Consider the following 15794-nt stretch of genomic DNA (forward strand, 5'->3'; position numbering starts at 1 on the left):
GACCCTGCAGCCCTCCTCTTGAGCAGCTCTGGCAGCGGGTAATGAGCTACAGGAGAGGTCGGAAGTATGACTTGCAAAGTGGCTAAAATACAGCTTTTGTTCAGAGTGAATTCCTAGATGGTAAAGACAAGAAACCGAGGAGGGGGGGGAGGGTCCCCGCCCAGAAGTTTTTTTTTTCCAGAGGGAGACAAGTGTAACTGAGATCACTGCAGTAATCTCTACTTTATCCCAGTTTGAGGCCATGTTCGGCTTTGACAGAGCTTGAGGGCTCCTCTTTGGAGCTAAGACCTCAGTTGCTGTTGAGACCAACATGGAATGAAACATGGAATAAAAACATGTGTTGGTTGGGGCCGTGTTACTACAGGTATGGAGAAGATTAACGATCTAAGCGGCTCAGCTGGAGTGATGGATCTGTGAGTTTAGAGGCTTTTCAGTCACCACAACACTGCACAGTTGGTTATAATACTATTAGGAAGACTCTGGTAACTCTGGAGCCCAGTTACACCACGGTGGCTGCATAGTGACGCTGTAACCCCTTACAAGCTCATTTAAATCTGGCTCCACTCTCAGTCTCTACTAAGTTTTGACTAAGACCCAGCTAACTCTGCCGAGGAGGGAGCTGCCTTGTTCTCACACTCCTTCATGGCCCTGCAACACTCGGCAATTAACAATAAATTTGGTATGAAATCTGTCATGGGTCGAGCCCTTTTTTTATCCCAGAAGACAACATTTATAGATTTATTACACTTTGCCAAACAGAACAAAACTCAGCTCCAATGTGTGAGCACTTAATATGGCATGTTATCATTGGCATCATTCACGCACAGTAGATGCAGCAGAAACCTTCACATCATTTTCAATAAACAGGCTTAAACTTATATGGTAAGGAGGACTTCCACACATGGAGTCATCCGTTTCTTATTAGTTGCTCCATCTCTCTCTCTCTCTTTCTTTTTTTGGCCAACAGTAGATCTACAGTCACTCAATCAACAGCACTTCCAGCTGAGCGTTATCTCTGTGCTTTATGCACCTTGCATTTACATCTTGATAAAGGAAGCTCTCCGTTACGGCTATCTCAGAATTATACGTTAATCTGATTTGGACAGGAAAACACACCTAATTCTTTTGTTTGGCTGCTCACCACCTTCACTGCCGGCAACCCAGCCTCACTTTCTCTCACTCTCTCTCTCTCTCCATCAGCACTGCAGGCAACGCATAGCTTTGAACAAAACAGAGCCTCTCGCGATCCCCGCCCGCATGATGTTTCTGAAAAATATTTTAATTGACACAGCAATTAAGCAAAGACAAGTCAAAACAGAGCTCCAGTGGAACCTCTGCGAGGGGAGAGAGTAATCTGCCTCCCCGGGCGAGGTTGTCTCGAGAATGTCGAGCATTCGCCAGAGAAGCACGGTTTGTATCTCAGCCTGAGACAGTTCACTGCAAAGAAAATATTTCTGATTAATGAGTGATTAACTGCAGTATATCACCGCTGGGAGCTGCGGGAGATTAATTTGTGTGCATCGCTATTAAAGGGTCAAGCCACTGCTCATGCATATTTTAGTCTGTTTACGACCAATTATGTCCGTTGGATCACTGCCCGCTCTCTTTTCTTTCACAAAACACACAACAGGTTATTAGATTTCGATGTTTTTTTAACTTCTAAGCAGATTTCATTTATTTCTGATAAAGATAATGCTTCTTTTTATTTTTATTAAACTTCTAGACCAAATATATGGACTGTGAGTCTTTGAGATGTGCATTTGTTTTCTTTCTTGCAGTAAAATGTTGCTACTCAGAAGTTAACGCTCAACTTCTTTTACATGCAGCAATACTTTTGACTGAAAACCAAAGCTGACCCAATTTCCAACAAATTTAAAGTCGATTTCCCCACACGCTGGTGTCGGTGGATGTCTGACAGCATGATAAAGTCATGGTTCATGGTTTGGATTATGGTCAGCAGTAAAGCGCATGCAATTTGTAGTTAAAGGAGACCTGCAATATTGGAATAGTCCTTTAAAGACATCCAGGACATTATTCATTCCACAGTTTACATAAACCACACTTGGTTTGGCTGCAATAAAATGTGGGTGAGCTGCTATGTGCCACAGAAAGAACAGATCTGGGAGCGCACTGTAGTATTACAGTAACAAAGAGTTAAATTTCTACATGTGTACATCATTGTATACTCACTCTGTATCCCCCAGATAAGATAATACATTGCTTTTATAGCAGCAGTTTTTCAAACTACTACTCATGACATGAAGGAGGGATAAGTAATAAATATCCACTCACGCCACAGCCCAGTGAGGTTAACAATGATGTATTGCTGGCAGAGCCTCGTTTTCTATGATGATATTTATCACAATCAACCACGGGGCCTTTTTTTATTTCCTAACAAGCGTGTGAAGGATGAAGTCTGAGCCAAGGCTGCAGCCTCAAGTTCCAGTGAACAGGAGCATTTAACAGCACAACTTCCCATCATGAAATACACGTCTTGCCAATCCTAATTTCTGATGAATTCAATTGTTGGAGAGAATAAAGATCTAATTGCACACTGGCACATCCCTGTGTGTTTAACCTCCAGTGGAAATAGCATATAATTACATGGGATTGCTTTGTAGGAGATTGGTCGCAATAGAACAGAATGTGAGAGACGCAAAACACTGACAGGAGAGTGATAATGTCCGCAGGCGCATCAACACACATTTAATGAAAGCATCCATAACAGTAAACTTACAAATTATAATAGAGAATTAAAAAGGAGAGGAAACTCTCTGACAGGTAAACTATCAGGTGTGTCAGCGATTGTCCGGGGTCATGACAACTCTTTTCAAAGCTGCTTCACACTTCCCCTCCGGTTAACACATGAAAGCGAATTTTCTTGACTTCTCAAGAGGCAAGCATTGCCAAGCAGCCAAAGCATGTTGCTAAGAGAGAGAACTGGGGACGTGTTGAGCTAAGAAGGATGAAGAGGTCGGCTCCAGCTGTGAAGAAGAGTCATCGCTGCATCTGTCAGCCCCTCTGGTGTCTGCGAGTTTAAGCTATTTTAGAACTTGACACAACTTGGATCTTAGATGCTATAGGAGTTTTTTTTTCTCTCTCTCTCTCTCTGCCATGTTTTGACAAGGTGAAAACAACAAGCTTATATTATGCAACTCAAACAGCATACAATTTAAAAATCCCATGGTTTATGTTCCCTTGGTGATTTAATTTCAGATGGATTTCTTGTATTGTTGCTTTAGCTCCAGCCAGAGGACACGCCTGTTTTTCCTTCAACCATACGAATCATAATAAATCACCATATAATTACTTTTATTTTTTTTGGTGCAACAATGTTCGTCCTCCATCTCGAAACAAAACAACATGCGTGTCCTCGCTGGAGAGAGTTTGCACCGCTGCTTCAAAGCTGATGACCACAACCAGCAGGATCCCACAATATAACCTGAAAGCACCCTGCAAAAACAGACACTCCACAGATGATGGAAAAAATATATCAGAATCGAAACGTAGCTCCAAAACAACTCAAAAGTCATGCAGATTCACTTGATTAACCAACAGTTTCCACACTCTCCAAGGTGCCCTGGAGATTAACACACAAACACAAACACATGACTGAGCTTTACCGTGAGCTCACGGCCTCGACGCACTCGCTGAAGAGTTAATCCCGCAGTGCATTCCATCCCACGGTGTGTCATTAAATGTGCAGCATCTCACCTAACTATCATTTATCTCTCCACCACTAATTAGTTCCAATCAATTACCTTTACTCAATGCTGCTTCCATGTTTAAGAAAAACAGGAAGAGCTGCTTATTCATTGCTGCTCTTTTTGGCAGTCTTTTAAATATTCCCTTGGGTCGCTTCCACTACCGAGGGCCTTTTTTTTCTTCAGCTGGGAGGCCTCCATTAAAAAGCCATCGCTCACCACGGGGTCCTACGCGTGACAGAGGTGGGCGCTGGGACCCCCTGGAATCCCTCTCTGGTCAGGCACCATGACGGAAAAAAGGGGAGGCTAACTGACTTAATTACGGGCTTTAAAACAGCAAACACTCGTCACAGTTGAGCTGCGTTGCTGAGCTCCGTCTGACAGAGTTATGAGCAGAAGAGGAGAAACGTTGCAAAGATGGGTGATGATATCAGTCATTACCCACCTGAGGTGGAGTTGGAAGTTTGTTCGAGCATTCAACGCAGCAGAAATACAACCACAATGGTGACAAATGTATGGACGGCTGCCTGATTACACAACAGTGGAGCTGACCTCCAGTTAAGTGGCGGAATACGGACGTGTCCAACAGAGAACAGTTGCTGACAGGACTTTGTGTGTGTGTGTGTGTGCAACGAAAGCTCATCCAACAAACTTCTATATTTTCTGCAAGTGCGTTCCTCACCGAGTACCCTTGGTACCTTTTATTTCCACCCTGGAAGGTAAAACATATGCTTGTCAAAACCACAAAGGTTGGGAGAGGACGAGGGGGGTAAAACCTGATCCAATTTGTAGCCCATGAGAGAGACTGAAGGACTGATTCGGAGCTCGGAGAGAAGCAGGAGTGAAATCCTAGCGAGCCTCGCTTCCTCTCTCCGTCTCCTTTTCTCTGTGTCACCCTCCCTCTGTCAGAGCAGTTCATCTTGGACTCTAGGCCCGTTTGTCTTCTCACAGAAAGGAAATGCAAAGTAGGCTGCTCCGAAACTCTGGGAAACGCCACAGGACGTCCCTGGGGGGAAATTAAATACGGCCACTAAGATCCACACAGTAAAGTGGCAATAAAGTATTCATTATCCCCCGACTGAAGGACTAAGCAGGAAAACTGAGTTAAGAAGTCAAACAGGGACTCAACCAGCACACACAGTGACGCCGCCCCCTCTCATCTTAGAGATTTACAAAACAATGAGAGGACTAGCAGAACTCAAGAGTGTGTACATCCCGCTCAGACAAGCAGGGAGATCAGAGAATCAAAGAAGGAGGGTGAGGGATTGAACAAAGTGAGCAACATTAGGGAATTACCAAATAGTTTCACCAACATTATACTGATAATCCTCTGTGCTTTCATTTTGCAACACTTCGCCCACTGCTGGTTTGGCAGGACGCCAGGCTGGAGTGGAGGATGAAACAGTGCCCCTTGCACCTCTTGACTTTAACTTTCCCTCCATGAGAGGACCTCATTTTTCTCCTCCATTCTTAACTGCTGTCCTCCCTTTGCAGCTCCGCAGTGGCGCTCCTTGGACCTGGACTGAGGAATCTATAGGCTGCACAGAGAAAAGCCTGCGGGATGCTGTGCGCCGCATTCATTGACAAAAAAGGCCTGATGCCAGTTTGACGCCCACCCCCAGGTCTCCCATAAAGTGAATGAACTTCTGTGAATAAGAGGCAAACCTACACAAACACCCCTGCAGCTATAGGACCTTCACAGGGGGAAGAGTGTGTGGGCGACGCACAACAACAACAACAACAACAAGGGGAACTGCATGCCAGGGTTCCTCTTTTTTCACTCCTTCACCAATCAAGAGGAGGCTCGGCCGCAGGAGGGGGCCTGAAAGGATGGGTCGTTGACAAAAACGGCCTGTCGGGGGGTCACTGCTGGCCCCAGCCCGGCCTCAATGGATGTGAATAAAAGTCCATCCCTACACATTGTAATTAACACCTACTCCACCGACAAGTAGGAGGCAGCAATAGGGAAATCTCTAAATCAGCATTTCAAAACCGCACCACTACAAAGGCATCAAAGTGCATGCATTGTAATATGCCTGAGTGCTCTTATGGGCTAAAGTCTTCAGTGTGTCTTCCAAACAGACTCATTTACCCTTACAAAAGTGGAATAGTATATGACCTCATTACTGACCAGATGAGGAGGTTTGAAGCGGCGACAAACATGCTAAAATGACTGGATAGACTGCGTTTTACTCACAAAAAACAGGCTGCTGTTCCTCCAACGTTCTGACAAAACTATATGTTGGCATGTTAACGTAAAATACTGAATTGTAACTACTGAGTAGAAAAGGTCAAAATGCTGCTGTGCCTGTATTTTGTCACGTAGCTTCACATTTTCTGAGCTTGTAACATAAAGCCAAATTAGACCAGGTCTGGTTCTGATCAGTCTCAGTTTCACCTTTTGATCTGATTCGCAACCCAGCCTAATCAATGCAGCAAACTGCACTGATTAACTACTGATTAACAGCAACCAGACACATCATACATGGAGAGCAAGCTGCAGATGAAGAGTTTATTTATACACGACTCCTATTCGTGCATACGATGCGTTTATGGCTCTGCTTTGAACGTACTCAGCCTTTTTTTTTTTTAATGCTTACTTAATCCACATGTCAGCAAATGACTTCACCATCATTGGCATGGCATCATGTTGACGTAACTTTTGTAATCAGTATTTGTGCAACCTCTATCAAGATTAACATGAAACACAGATTACGTGCCAGAGAACTGTAGACAATTCATTAGCTGCTTTATCAGTGACTACCTTTGGTTCCCTAAAGTGAAACCCAGCCGCTGATCCAAACAGATGCTTCTGTTGTTTTCAGTCCTCAATACTTCTGATATGATGAGAAATTCAAATTGTAGATGTTGGAAGTTCTGTCTTTTGACTCGTAAACACCAAACCATCCCATTCGCCATGTTGTTAGTCATAGTAAATTATCAGGTGTAAAGGAAATGTTGTAAATGTTGGGAACAGATTGTGATTGCTCCGTTATTGCAGTGTGCACAAACATGTGCGATATTTCTGCCTCAGCTACTAACAAACTGATTGTCCCGCAAGAATTTTAGCTGTACTTGCAGTGAAAATGCAGTGGCTGTGATCTGTAAATGACACACAATTACTTTCCGCCTCATTTTGATGTTACAGTGCAGTGCACCGCCCAAGTCATGGTGCATTTACTTTACACCTCAGAGACGAGAGGTTGCATTAGCGGGCCCAGATTCTCGGCTCTGAGGCAGCGAGACGCATCGGAAATTCAATCCCCCGCTGACAGAGGGTGAGAAATTATGTGGAGGTCCTAGATCAGAGGGGGCAGTGGCCTTGACCCCCTCAGTCAGGGTCACACCCTCTCACTTGACCTTCTGAGAAACTCCCATATACTTAACGTCTTCAGGGATCTACACAGGCGTGGAGACGGGCTGTGAGCAAACATTCACTTTCACTCCTCCTTCAGAATATCTCTACAGTCATCATTCTTATTCAGAGGAACATGAAATATGCAACAGAGCAATAAGTTTTATTCCAAGATAGACAAAACTACAGCCAGCCAGCAGCAAGTAGAGCAAGACTCAAAAGGTCCCACAAAACCATTCAGAGATTCGCCAGTGATATGAGGTTCTTCTTGAGGTGATGACTTCAAAGGCTACAGGGAGTGACTCTTGCTGTTCAGACCACAGCGCTGTTGCCATTCGAGGGCCGGGAGGCAGGAACAAGAGTGAACAAGTGGTGACTTGGGGTTTTTTGTAGCAAAGAGGAAGCTTCGTGTACCTTAAAGTCTGACCGGGGAGGCGACGGTGTGGTGCGCAGGGGGCTGGAGCCACAGGCCTGGAAGCACGGAGGTGTGGATTCCTTCAAAGGCCGGTATGCCAGCAGTGGGCTTTGAATATGATACAAGCAGCTACAGACAGCCTGACAGAGGGAGGGAGGTGATATGGGAGAATTTGTGGGGGTTGAAAACAAGGCGGTTTGCAGTGTTTTAGATGAGTTGTACTGGGGCTGACGGGGGTGCTTTGATGGCGGCAGAAGAAGACTTAAACCTGAATACCATCCACGTTTTCATGAATCAAATGTTGTTGTTGAATGATGTTGAGGAGTTCAAATCACCCTTGTGTCCAGATAACAAGAAATAGAAGGGGTTTGTTGAGTCTTCGACCTGAACTACTGACTCTTTACGTTCTTTTCTGCTAATAAATCATCTTTTTCTTGACACTTTTACAAAACATATCACAGTGCATCACATTCTAAGGGGGGGAACTCTTTACGATACAGCGGCACAGGTTGGAGCTGGATCCACAAACGTGTCTAATCTGTCTGGACCATTATTCTACCTGACACCTTAATCTGCCACAAGAGAAACACTAGCGCTAAGAATACACAGCGTTCAGCCCCAGCGGCGTTACAGAGACAAAGCCAGTCTGAGTCCCCAACCTGTTTATCCAGTCTCTACTAATGCCCTGTTTTCACAGGTGAGAAAAGACGCCAAATCCCACAGGAAGTCTTAATTATGCCACGTAGAAAAAAGGACCAGTTTTAAAGCTCGGCAGGTGTGCTAGATACCAAGTCGCAGGTCCAGATGAACCTGGCCGCCTGCGTGGTTGTCAAACCTGAGAACGCTAGATCATTGTCTGCTTACAGTCTCCTGAACAAAGGGGGTGAAATAATGACAAAAGATGTTGGGTGACACTTTTTCTTCCCATCACTGAAGAGTTTCATGAGGCTTAATCACACCTGACAGAGCTCGCACAGTGTGACTGACATGGTCTCCAGCTCCCATAGTGAGAGAGGAAACCTTGTCCTGGCAGGTTTTGTGATTACAGGAAATAACCAAGTACTGTCTTATTACTTGGTTTGACCATGTGGGATCATTTACTCTTCCAACATGTTTGCCCATATTCTGCATAGACATAAAAAAAAACAAAACATAATTGCATCAGCTCCGCTCTGTTTGTAATGGTTGCTCTAATTCTGTAGATTTGGCCATTTTACATAAAGCTGGAAAAAAAAAAAAAGGTACAATTGTAGTTCTATAAATAAAAACACATGGGAGCAGATGCTGCACCAGTGGGGAGAGAGTGATTCACAGTATCTGGACTATTAGGCTGGTATTTTCCAGTCTGCTGAGGAGGGGTTTGGGGGAGGGAGGCAACAGATGCAACAACATGCCCGTGAAAGACAGGTTGGACTGACAACACTGGGTCCTCAGTCTTTTGCGAGGACCGTCTTGGTTTCACTGGAAGGCAAGGCACCGACAACGCTCGTCACCCAGCCTCAGGAGGCCGGTCCACAGGTGACCCACACTCTCAACAACAACACATCCCTCTCTCTCTGCAGATGCTAAAACAGAGCGGGGGCTTCTATGCCAGGAATCCCAAACACCCCGGTCCCTCTGCATTTACTGCCGTTCCCGTGCCAGGGGAAGAGAAATGAGTAGGAGAGGGAAGACGGACAGAACTGCGGCAGGAAACGGAGCATCCAGAGATGAGTTAGACTATATTTAGACGGCACTCTGTCACCTTCAGTTTCCTCATGTCCACAAGAATCCCCTTTGAGATTTATGAGAACCTCGTTACCTGCTAACACTTTTGCACCTGCGCACACATGACATATCTAGAAACCGCTGGCCAGATGTTGCTTGAATCCAGAGACAAGCGCCGATGCCGTTTCCTCTTTTATCGAACAATGGGACCACCCAAGCTGCCCGCGATACACTTTACAACCCTGCGGCCATATGGCACAACAATCAAGCAGAGCAAGGTGCCAAGCGGCTGTATTCTGTAACACTCAAATACAATGACTTGATTCATCAGCCATCATAAAGAAAGGCTTATGTACATTTAACAACCATAGGAAGGACAGAATAAAAGAGATATTCCAGGAGCTGCAGCATCAGCGCTGGTGGGAGGCGCAGACAGCACTAATGGTTGGCTGACACAGCCATGAGATGACACTGTGACCGCAATTTTATTTGCAGAGGGAAGCTGGCACCATCAGAGACAGACAAGAGATTATTGCTGGATTCAGGGGCAATGTGCTGAAAGGCGCCAACATATTCAGCTTCTTTTTTTTGAGGAATATCACACGTCTGTCCCACACATAAACCTGACAGGGAGAGGGGTGAGAATAGGAGCAGAGCTGAGCAGTGTTGACTGATGAACACGGCTAACAGATTTAAGAGTTGAAGCTAATTGCAAAGCTTTATGGAGATACATTTGCGCACCATTTAAATGCATCTTGCACAACAATGTGTGTAAAATTAAATGCAGTTTCCAGTTTGCTCTACAAGCGTCGAATGCAGAATTTCTGTCCGACCTGTTTGGAGCTCACAGCGAGGTACGAACCGCATCGACTTACTGAATTTCACCGACGTCCTTTAAAATGTGACCAAACTCCAGTTTTTCTCCAGCTGTCACTATTATCTTCACTGAATTCCAATGAAAACAACTGGTCCGGAAATAAACGTAAACATGGTCCTATCAGACATCCACCAAATAGGGGGCAGAGTTTAGGTAACGGGGGCTCACAGACAGACAGACAGCTAATCGATCCCTGATTCCCGGCGCGTCAACCGGAGACTGTCGGACAAATATACGATTACCTCTGACAAGATAATCATCCGCGCCTCGGGTTTGGACAAGGACCGCAGTCGGTCAGCAGTGACATTTCACTTTAGCGTGACTGTTGCATGGTTTTGATTGAAATGCAATTAAGAGAACAACGACCGCTTTGAGACGTGCGCGCCGAACTCAGCTTTGTCAACAAGATAAAACGCAGTTCAAGGTGGGCCACATTCAATCCAGCACTCAGTTCTTTGAAAACAAATGACCGTTTCTCAGTGCAGAGATAAAGCGGCGTGATTTCCACGAACTACAACACAAGTAAAGGCACGTGCGCCGTACATGTATAAGAAATTGTTGTTGAATGTGACACAAATGCCACTCCGAAGAGGTTCAGGGAGTTTCAGTCGGATTACCTCACCGACACAGGCTCAGACTAGACCTCACGCCACTGCCTCATTTTGCTTCAACACGCACGGTCTTCTCTACATTCACTCACAAACCAATTTCAAATGCTTCACACAGTTTAAGAATGGCTTCTGGCCAATCGGCACCGGCGATAAAGTGACACACTTGACAGCTGAATCGCAGCCGAGTGCAAGTTGTGTCGGACCAAGCTGCGTTTGCACTTAGCCCGCCGTCACCACCCTGCCGACTGTGTTCAATGGTTAACCACGGTGCTACAGATGACTGCTGTGTGCCTGCGGAGGGAGAAGAGAGTTTTACACTAAATATAACCTGGCTTAGCTGCTGTGGAGAGAAACTGAGGTCTGGGCTATGGCCAAAGTAGTAGTGGTTTTCAATGCTTTGTCAGTCATTACTATGCTGCTACGGGGATATATGGACTCTCCCGTCACAAACAGTAATTAGAGATCACAGCCAAACATCAGCAGCGGAGCCAGACTACTGAGGCAGCGGTTTTGTGGCCTCCACATGCGGTTCGACAACACTGCAATACTTCAGTTGAGGCGAAGGTGTGCCAATATGCTCGAGGTATTCTTGCGAATTAGAAACAGAAAGAGGCAACTTAACAGGAAGTTGTAGTTATAATCACCGCGAGCAAATACACAAGTCACGTTGCATTTACGTCAGTGTCCAGCGAAAGAGGGACAGAAAAACCACAATTGTAGCTGCTGGCTGAAGAAGTCAATATTGAGTAAACATTCGGCCTCAAAAATGCATGATGTCATAGGCAATCAGCTCAGCGGCGATAAGAGCGGAAGATAATTGTGACCACTTATGTCTGCCTCTGTGGCGCAAAGAAGAAAGTGACCACCGAGCAGTAATAACAGCTTAAACATTTACCAGTATAAGTGACAAGGCGGCAGTAAAGGGGCAAGCCCAGAGATCAAGTGATAGCAAACTGCTGATTTCTCAGAACAACTACTTCACTGTGAGGATCTGCTCCTGAGATGCTTTTTAGCTCACACTTTCAGATTCAGTCCTCGTCTGGAGTTCTCCCTCAGCATTAAAAGCCACGCAAAACACACCAAACGTAACCGCTGCATAACAAGGGCCAGCACATACCAGAATGCCAGGCATTTAACCCCAAAGGGGAGTTTCTAACCCTCTTTGCTGCCGCCCACCCACACAAACACACCCACACACACACACACACACACTCGCACCCGATATAGCCTAAAGACTTTGCTGAGAAGTAAAAATAGGAGCCTCCTGTTAGCCCTTCGCAGGAGGGCGTGCAGATGAGAGATATTTGGAATTATGATGAGCCAGAGCTGCTTCCTTTCACTGCCACCTGCCCAGGCAGCGGCGAGCTTGTGTATTGTGGCAAAGTTGACCCACATTCTGGTGTCATTTCTGTGGATTTGGCCTCGTATGTACTCAGTGGGAGGAGGGAGAGGGAGATAGGGAGGGGTGTGTGCTGTAATCCTTATGATGTTATGGTATTTAAAGGGCTTTTCCTTTGTTCTGACGGACCGTAATTGCACTGCTGCGGTTGTCACAGCAGCCGTTTCATATTTCATTAACACCAAGTGAGAAAAGGTGAGCGGGGCACCGCGTTAATTCTCACACGGTCTTCACGGCTTCACCCGCAGCTGGTTTTCCAAAGTGAAAATTTACAATCGAGGAGATTCTTGACCCTGTGCCTCTGTTTGCTCTGAAGCAGAGTTTACCTGCTGTCTGTTTGTCTAAGCAAGCTGAGAAAAGCCCTCGTTTAAAGATCTCTAGAGCGCCACTAAAGGCTTTTAGTCGCCAGTTACACCTTCCATGTAAACAACTGCGTAGAAAGCATGAACAGCACGGAGTGGAATGGTGTTTAGTGATTAATTGAAGTGAATGAAGCAGCCGAGATGAGGCAAATGTGGTATAAATCCTGGAATATCAGAGTCACGAGCATGGATTTAGATTTGGATCTGCTTAACGCTCGAAGTCAAATATGTCATGGAGGTTATGTGGGCCAACGCTACACTCTTCCCTCGGAAGGACGATTCAGAAAATGTGATGTTTTCTGTGCCTCCCAGTGTGATAGAAAAAAGAAAAACTGCACATCAGTTGACCTCTCTGGATTTACACTACAAAGGCACTTGCGTGACACGGGAGTCTCACAGGGACTCTCACACAATCCTGTCACACGTTAATTCAGCGTTTCAGCTTTTGGTGGCACTAAACCAAATTAAATCAAGAATGATGGCTTTACTATACTTTCAGCTCCACTCCTGTGCGCAAAAACACAATCGCGGTCGCAGAGTAAAACATACTAACAGAGCCGAGTAACATTTAAAAGTTCAGTTCGGTGTTGCAGCCACGGGTAATTGATTAACTGCTTTTCAAAATGGAAGGATGTGGTCATCTATGACATGTATGACAAATGAATATATTTATGTTTTGGACGGTTGAATGAAAGCTGTGTCCTCGAGCTGTGCTTAGTTTATTCCATCAATGAATCAATACTGAAAATAATGGTAGGTTGCTGCTTGAAATGCATTCAAGAAAGAAATTGTGACTTTATCCTCAGACAACTGTTTCACAGTCAAACGGCTTCACTTCACTCTTTGCTTTACTTCTAGCTCAAAGACTTTGTGTTCTCTCAAACTATCAGATTCTCAGCAGTTCCAGGTTGACTACTTAATATGATTCCTCTCTTGGGGGATGCTGGCGACAGAAGTCTCGTCTCATCTAACCTTAAAATGTCAACTGATTATCTATGGTGGTTTGGTTCGCTCTCTCTCTCTCTCTCTCTCTCTCTCTCTCTCTCTCTCTCTTTTTCTCCTCATCCTACGAAAACACTCAGTTTGCTCATCTGACACTGATTTCATCTCTCGGCTCGTCTAAACTGAGGCAGGCTTCTTTCTCCGTGCTAACCCTGCCCTTTCTCCTCCACTCACTAGCGCAGTAGACGCGATAAGCCTGAACAAAGTCTACTTCCAAGGTTTATCCCTCCGACTTTACAAACGCTAATCTTAGAGAAATGTGTTGATTATTCACCCTGTATCCCCTGAATATTTCGAGACTGTGTTTGCTTTTTTTCTTCTCCAATAGCACAGAAGGTGTTCTCCCTGTCATAAAAGCTGTGCACACCACATGAAGCCAAAGCAAAGCAATTATGTCCCATGATTTACTCTACCTGCTTTAATAAGGAAGTGAGGGCCTCCCAGATGGAGGTCATGGTGCTGAACCTCGCTCCTCAGCTACCAAGTTAATCAGTTTGGAACATGTGTTCAGTTCAACGCTGACAGAAACGGTTCGGCTTTATAGCTGCAATTTAAGTTTTTCATCACAGTGTGACACGCCGCCATAACGATCAGGAATTATAAACAGGGGACTGGTAATTAGCGCATTCTTTCCCTCGGTCTCGTGTTAAAAACCTGCACATTGTCCGCACTTGTCCTCGTACTGTGCTCCGGTAAAGTTGCTGCTGAGAGGCAAACTGCCTTCCCAAACAGCTCAAGCAAAAACTTAACACCATCATGATGCATCAGGGGAAGTGCAGCCGGCTTGCCAAGGTAAGGACTACATGGGCCTCTCAAAAAGCAATTAAGGGAGAGAGAGTCATAATATTGAATGGAGAGGGGGGGTGCATTCCTCTGAGAGAGGCAGCAGCAGCAGACTGTGAAATTCATATTGACTGGAGAGGCAAACACACACAGGTAAGCAGGAGAGCCGAGCTTTTTCCATCCTGCCTGTCAGCCAGAGAATAGCGCCTGTAGCCCACTTTCAAATATATTTCCGGCGAGTTCAGCCATCCAGAGATGCACCTATACAAAAGCATCCAATGCTCACAAAGAAGCCTATAGAGTAAAAGCAAAACACGATTCACACAGTTCTCTTAGAACAACACATCGTTTGGGAAGAGAACTGACTAAAATGATATTTGGCAAATGAAAAAAACTGCTGAGCTCTGGATGTGCGGTCACTGATGTGTTAAATCCTACTTGATTAAAGCAGGAAAACGCCTTCAACAATGAACTGTGCCAGTCCACTTAATTAAGTCAACTTGTACCGGGGAGCGCTGGGAAATGGAAAGCAAAGCAAACAGGGGCGCTGCTGCTCGCTCCCTCGGCTTTTCTCTGGATGCTAATCAAAGGCTTGATCTCCGAGCAGGACAGGCCTCGGGGACGTCGCTCTGCTTGGCTGATCCTGGCAATTTGCTCTTGATAATACCCTCGGTCTCTCTGCACCCCTCAGAACCCCGGCAACCCGGCATCTCACCTAATCTGCACAGCCCCTGAAACGCACAAACGCAGCCCCCTAAAGTCTGCCTCGCTGGGGAATAATCACATAATGGCCACAGAGTTATTACATGCTCCTTATTATCCCCGTCTCTCTTTGTGGCTCCAATTTAGGGATTCCAGAACAAAGATGATTGAAGATAAAGATGCTGCATTTGATTAACTAAAACAACAATTGTGGATTTTTTCAAGATGAGTACGAACAAGACAAATCCGATATCTACAATATGCTACAATGTTTGCATTTTTAATGGATTGTACAATATCAGCATCTGGTGATTATCACAGAGCCTGGAGGTCTGAGGAGGGGGAAGCAAATGAGAATTGCATGATTTGTTTGCGGTGTGCTCTGCGGTGTAGCATGAGAGTGTGGTGATGCTGCAAGTTCTCCCTCTGCAAAAAAAAAAACCTTCAGCACTTATCAAAGCCACAAATTCTCCAATTACACAACTGTCATGTCATCAGTCACACAACGAGCAAACACATGGCAGAGCTTAAGGAACCAGCGGGGGTGGGGGGGGGACAAGACGGGCTGGAAACACCAGTTCCAAACCAGGAATGAGATACAGGTGGGAATAAGAAGGCGGAGGATGACGTGAGGGTTCCTACCTTTGAAGGAGATGAAGACGCGGGGTGCAGCCAGCGGGTCGTTGCTCACTGGGTTCCCGAGAGCAAAGCTGGACAGTGCCAGGAGGGCGTGGACCGTCCACAGACCGTCCAGCTGCATGGTCGACCAACCTCCAGGAGCACGCAAACAGTGTTTTAAAAAAAAAAATCTCTGCAGGGACAAAAACAAACACGTGAGAAGAGACTGAACGCTGCACGAAAAAGAAAAAAACTCTAC

At 45.5% G+C, this 15794-nt stretch overlaps 1 protein-coding gene across 1 annotated transcript in view; it reads right to left on the reverse strand.

The window, feature by feature from the left end:
* Positions 1 to 15687, reverse strand: part of sema3fb (sema domain, immunoglobulin domain (Ig), short basic domain, secreted, (semaphorin) 3Fb) — a 51924-nt gene extending 36237 nt beyond the window's left edge. The window contains exon 1 of the mRNA XM_070837062.1: positions 15560 to 15687. Coding sequence (XP_070693163.1) covers positions 15560 to 15677 — 118 coding nt within the window. The 5' untranslated portion in view covers positions 15678 to 15687. The remainder of the gene's footprint in view (positions 1 to 15559) is intronic.
* Positions 15688 to 15794: the final 107 nt, after the last annotated feature.

The sequence above is a fragment of the Pempheris klunzingeri genome, chromosome 2 (genome assembly GCF_042242105.1).
Source record: "Pempheris klunzingeri isolate RE-2024b chromosome 2, fPemKlu1.hap1, whole genome shotgun sequence".
NCBI lineage: Eukaryota > Metazoa > Chordata > Actinopteri > Acropomatiformes > Pempheridae > Pempheris > Pempheris klunzingeri.